This window comes from Psammomys obesus, unplaced genomic scaffold (genome assembly GCF_907164565.1).
Source record: "Psammomys obesus unplaced genomic scaffold, mPsaObe1.curated_primary_1811, whole genome shotgun sequence".
Classification (NCBI taxonomy): domain Eukaryota; kingdom Metazoa; phylum Chordata; class Mammalia; order Rodentia; family Muridae; genus Psammomys; species Psammomys obesus.
In genome coordinates, this window is record NW_026596158.1 from 1590842 (window position 1) to 1596841 (window position 6000).

The window sequence follows — 6000 nt, forward strand, 5'->3', positions numbered from 1 at the left end:
TCACTACATTCAAAACAAGTGAGACGGTCAGGATGGCCAAGGCTTGCACAAGATACAAGAACAAGAAACTAGCACGCCCAGTCTCCTATCAGTTATGTTATAAAAACTGCTATTACAAATAGGTGTAGGGGGCTGGAGAGACGGCTCAGAGGTTAAGAGCACTGGCTGCTCTTCCAGAGGTCCTGAGTTCAATTCCCAGCAACCATATGGTGGTTATATCTCATCTATGGTGAGATCTGGTGCCCCCTTCTGGTGTGCAGGTGTACATGCAGGAAGAATGCTGTATGAATGATAAATAAATAAATGTTTTCTAAAATATAGGTGTGTCTTCAAGAGGTGGTGGGGTCACCTTTAATCCCAGCACTTGGGAGACAGAGGCAGGTGGGCAGGTGGATCTCTGAGTCCAAGGACAGCCTGTCTCAAAAAAATAAAAAAAGAAAGAAAGAAAAGAAAAGAAAAGAAAAGGAAGGAAGAAAGGAAGGAAGGAAGAAAGGTTCATAAAAATGGGTGCGTTATACACGCCTTTAATCTCAGCACTCAGAAGGCAAAAGCAGGTGGATTTCCGCGTTCCAGGCCAGCCTGGTCTACAGAGTGACACAGAGAAATGCTGTCTCAAAAAGCCAACTCACCCCACCCAGAAAACAAGCACTGGGGAAGCAGAGGCAGGTGGATCTCGGTGACTTTGAGGCCAGGGTGACCTCCATAGGAGTTCCATGCTAGCCGGGGCTACACAGAGACTTTTTTTTTTTTAATGGCGTGTGAATGTTCACTAAGGTTGTCTGAACTAGCAAAATATTGCAGACATCACTAGCTCAGGATGCACCAGGCAAGCGAAGAGGAAAGCAAACTGAAATACAGTCACACAACAACAGGCTACCAAAAAACTCCCCATGGAAGGAATTCAGGCTAGAATCGTGTCATATGTCAAACGCATCCTGAGCAGAAGAAGGACATGGTGTGTAAGAGACTCCAGCGGTGACTGGAGGAAGCTATGGGGAAGGACAGCGGGACTGTTGGAAAGGGCAGGGGGACCTTCTGGGGGCTGAGGAAATGTTGCGACGGTGGCCGCTCAGTTTGCATGACGTGTTAGAACCCACGAACACCAGACGCGGTGGCACCTGCCTGTAATCGTGGCACTTGGGAGGTGGAGACAGAAGAGTCAGGAGTTCAAGGTCGTCCTTGGCTGTGTGGAAAGTCTGCAGCCAGCTTCCCACACATGAGACCCTCTGACACTTCCCCGAAACAGAAGCAGTGGGGTCTGTTAACTGTTTTCAATCGGTAGCATTTGCTGCTTGTCAGTTATGCCATGGTCAAGTTGATGGTTTGGTTTGGTTTGGTTTGGTTTGGTTTGGTTTGGTTTGGTTTGGTTTGGTTTGGTTTGACACAAAGTCTCCCTAGGTAGCTCAGGCTGATCTTGAATTTCTGATGTTGCCCAGGCTGGCCCAGCACTGAAATCAATCAGCACTGTATACCACCACACCCTGCTTTAAAGTTGGACTTTTCTTTTTGTTTAATAATACCAACGAATATGTAGAACACGCCCTGGGGTGCAACACAGAAGCTCTCTTATAGGTGGGATATGGTGTGAGGAAGAGAAGACGGTGCCACACACCTCAGCAACACTGAGGAAAACAGAGCCAGGCTGGGGCCTTCGACTGCCTGGCACTGTCTACCCCAGCAAGCCTGGGCCCAGGTTTCCTCTGTCGAAAGCAAGGCCTTGGCCTCCCAGGACACCCAGAGATGCCACTTCCTGGCCTTGACCTTGGGCTGGTTTACCACTTGGGGCTTGGTTTCCCTCAAATCTCCCAGGGAGATAAAGATAGGGCCCTACCTCAGAAGATAGGGCAACGAGAATATAATTAGACGCCTCAGGAGACCGAGGCCCTGGGCACTGGGCCTGTGCGGAGTGATGGCTCAGGAGCTGGTAGCCACAGCCATGGGCTTATTAGGGCCATGGAAGGCCAAATCCGTGGCCTAGGCTAAAGGCTGGGGCTAGGAGAGGCCCTCATCCAGCTGTCCCCATCCTTCATTCACCAGTCCCAGCTGTTTGTCCCTCCCCTCCGAGAAACCGGACCCAGCCTGCCAGGGTCCTATTCTGGGTCAGGAATGCTGCGTCAGCATTTCTGCGTGGACCCAGGGCCTAGGGGGAGGGGCACAGTGCAGGGTCAGCAGACCTGGCCCAAGGAAGAGGACGGACATCTCCCACGCTGGCACCCCAACCCCCACCCCAGCCCCTGGGGGGGCATGGTGGGAAGGACTAAGAAAGAGGCAGGCCCTCCCCCTCCCGTCTCCTTCCCGTCCCCTGCCCAGAGCCCAGAAAAGAGGGGCTATTCTGGGAGAGACACCTGTTGTTCCAAGTCCCATCCCTGCCCCCAGCTGGGGATCAGAGATTCTGGGCGACAGGACCAGAGGGACAGCAAAACGCAGAGGGCTGAAACCAAGGGACAAAAGGGTGACGGACCCAAGGGATATTAGCATACCAAGGAGCTGGGAAAGACATCGCCCAGACACCCTCAGAGGCCTTAGCAGACGCAACCCTCCCCAAGCCCGGGAGGAAGGACATTCAAGACCCGAGAGACCCCGAGGAGACCCCCAGGGGCTGGAAGCTGAAGAGAACGGTGCTGTCCGGCCCACCCCAGCCCCTTTCCCAAGAATTTAAATAGGCCAGAGTCCGGAGCGCAAAGGAAATGAGGGAATGAGGGCTAGGGTGGGGGTGGGGGACAGCTAAATTAAGCCCAAGAATTAGAACCACCTTCCTCAAGTGCCTGCTGCCAGGACACAGGAGGGGTGCTCCCTCTGTGACCCCAAATCGCTCATGTCAGGAGAGGGCATCTGGGAATCGCCCCCAGCCCACTCAGTCCTCCCAAATGCTGCTGCCTCTCCATGGGGGGAGAGGGGGATGGGAAGAGACAGAAAGGCAAAATGACCCCTGACCCAAAGTGACCTCTGACTTCAGAGACCACCAGGAAACACAGACGGAGAGACCCTCACAGGTAAGCCAGGCAGCACCCCAAAGCCTCCTAACCCAGACGAAACGTACCGTCCGCAGAAACTGGACGTCGTCCTCGCCTTCTCCGCCTCCATCACCCATGACGGCAGTCCCCGGTGCCCCGGGCTAGGCTCTGCGGGTGGTGAGAAGGCGCTGCGGGCTGGGCGGGCGGGCTGAGGGCGGGCTGGGGTCGGAGCCCTCCAGGCACGCCGCGGGCACCGGCGACGAGGATGGAACTGCGCGAAGCACGCCGGTGGGGCGCCCAGATGAGCGCGGGGCCCCGCCCCCCACGCCCATTGGCCCAGGACGGGCGGGCCACGCCCCTCCGGAACCCCGCCCACAGCGCACACTCCCGGTGCAAGGTGTTTGCTGCGTCTGGGCGTCTGCGTGGCCACGGTCACCGTAAGCCACGTGTCATAGCGCTCTCTCTGTGTGTCTGTCTGTCTGTCTGTCTCCCTTCTCCTCCCTCCCTCTCCTCCCCCTCCTCTCTCCCTGAGTCTCCCGGGCCTCAGGCTGGCCCCGGCTGGTTTTTGCAGCGCTGTGGTTGTCCCCGCCCCATGCGCTTGCTGGGCAGGCATGCTAGCCCTGGGCTACACCCTCAGCCTAGTTCCGTTATCTCTTAATGGGTAAACTGAGGCTTCACACTTGCTGCATAACCACACAGTTGTGCCTGGGTACAAACCACATCTCCTAACTTAAAAAAAAAAAAAAAAAGCACCACTTAGGTCAGTCACAGCGGCACGGGCCTGCCATCGAGCTCTGAAGAGGCTGAGGCAGAAGGATGGCAAATTTGGAGTTTGGGTTGCGCAATAAGACCCCCCCGCTAAAAACAGAAACAGAAACAGGGGTGCGGGCGTGTCTTGGTAGAGTGTCTGGCTCTCCCAAAGGCTCCCACGGGGCACCGCCCAACCTGGGTGTGCCGGTGCCCAGCTCTAACCCCAGCTCGCACAGGATCAGCAGCTCAATCATCCTCAGCTACAGAGCAAGTAGCGGCCAGCCTGCAGGACGTGATCCCTGTCTCCAAAAGCGTGTGTGTGTGTGTACACGCCAGGCTGGCCTTGAACTCACAGACGCCCAGCTTTTTAAAGCTGCCCTCTGGAATAGTCCGAGCTGGCGTCTCCTACCCAGCTGCTGCGTTTCAGGTGTGAGCTAAGATCCTCTTATTACCACTCACTTCTCACAGCCCTGCAGGAAATGAAGGCCTCCTAAATGCCCCGCCGTCCTCAGAGCAACCTTTGGGGGGCGCACTCCCACCACTCTGGCAGCGCCAGGCCCGCAGACAGCGCCGAGTGGGAAGATGGGAGTCTGGCGCCGGAGCTGGCGACCTGGACCTACAGCTACGCTTTGCCAAAACCTCCCCATTCGCACGTGATTCTCAGTTTAGCCGTGTGGAGGCGCCTGCAATCCCCCGCTTTAGGAGGTAAAGGTGGGCGCATGAGGGAGTCAAGGGCAGCCTTGGCTACACAGTACATTCCAGGCCAACCTGGACCACATGAATCTCTGTCTCAGAAACAAAAACTAAGAGCCAGGAACGGTCGGTGCACACCTGTGTTGGCACTCGGGGGACAGAGGCAGGACGGAGCTCTGTGAGGCCAGCCTGGTCTGCAAAGCCAGTCCAGGACAGCCAGGGCTACACAGAGAAACCTTGTCTCAAAAAACAATAAATGAATAAATGAACAAACAAATAAATAAAGTAAAAGGAAAGGAAATAAATAAAGAAGAAGATGGCTCAGCTGGGGTGCTTGCTCCCACGCCTAATGACGACCTGAATTTGGTCCCAGGGACCCAAATAGTGGAATGAAAAACAAAAGACTGCTGGGAGCTGACCTCTGACTTTCACATGCAGGCCGTGACGCTATGGGCACTCTACACACACACACACACACACACACACACACACGCACACGCTTATGCAGAATAAAAATTTTAATGTAATTTTGGAGACTTTAGGGGCTGGAGAGAGAGACGGCTCCCGGAGCAAGAGCACCTGCTGCTCCCTCAGAGGACCTGGGTTTGATTCCTAGCATCCAAATGGCTCACAACCATTTCTAACTCCAGTTCCAGGGGCTCTGATACCCTCTTCTGACCTCCTCAGGCACTGGGCAATAGTGTCCTTTTGAGCTAGGTGCAGTGGCGCAGGCCTGTGATCCCAGCACTCAGGAGGCAGAGGCAGGCGGAGCTCTGTGAGTTCCAGGCCAGCCTGGTCTACAAAGCGAGTCCAGGACAGCCAGGGCTGCACAGAGAAACCCTGTCTCGAAAAACCAAATACATAAATAATAGTGACGTGCTGGCCTGTATGCGGAGCCTGGGGGTCAGTCCCCAGCACCGTGTGACCAGACCTGGTGGCGCACACCCATCCTCTCAGCGCTTGGGCTGTCGGCAGGTGTCAAGACTTCAAGCCCATCCCCCGCCTACACAGCAAGTCAGAGGCCGGTCGGTCTGGGTTACAGACACCTTGCTTCAAACAGACAGGAGGTGTGTGTGTGCGCGAATCTTTTAAAAAGGGCATAGGCGCATGCCTTTAGTCCCAGTGCTCCAGAGGCAGAGGCAGGTGGTTCTCCGTGAGTTCAAGACCAGCCTGGACTACGGAGTGAGTTCTAGTCCAGCCAGATGCTATCTCAAAACAAAAGCAACTAAGAGCTGAGGACTTAATCAGTAAGTGCTGATAAGTAAATAAATGGACAAATAAATGCTGAGGACACATAATTCAATGAGGAAACATTCAACTAACACATTGGAGCAAAACAATAATTTGGAGATGGCATAATTGCTGAGCAAGCATGAGGAGCTGACGGACGGACTGACTGACTGACTGACTGACTGGAGGCCTCGGGTCCCCTGAGACGGGAGTGACAGCTGGGTGTAAGCCACCATGGTTGCCCTGCTCTATAACCCCAGGTGGTCGGTGCTCTCACCCACTGGGCCGTCTCCAGCTTCGCTTCAGACCCCCAGAATCCACGGAAAGCTGAGGCACCGCATAGCGGCTGTAAGCCCACTGGTTGGACCAAGAG

At 55.1% G+C, this 6000-nt stretch overlaps 1 protein-coding gene across 1 annotated transcript in view; it reads right to left on the reverse strand.

Moving 5' to 3' along the window:
- The window catches only part of Ryr1 (ryanodine receptor 1), a 109492-nt gene extending 106401 nt beyond the window's left edge, over positions 1-3091 (reverse strand). Inside the window, exon 1 of the mRNA XM_055594688.1 lies at positions 3041-3091. Within this exon, the coding sequence (XP_055450663.1) occupies positions 3041-3091 (51 nt within the window). The remainder of the gene's footprint in view (positions 1-3040) is intronic.
- Between the last annotated feature and the right edge of the window lie 2909 nt (positions 3092-6000).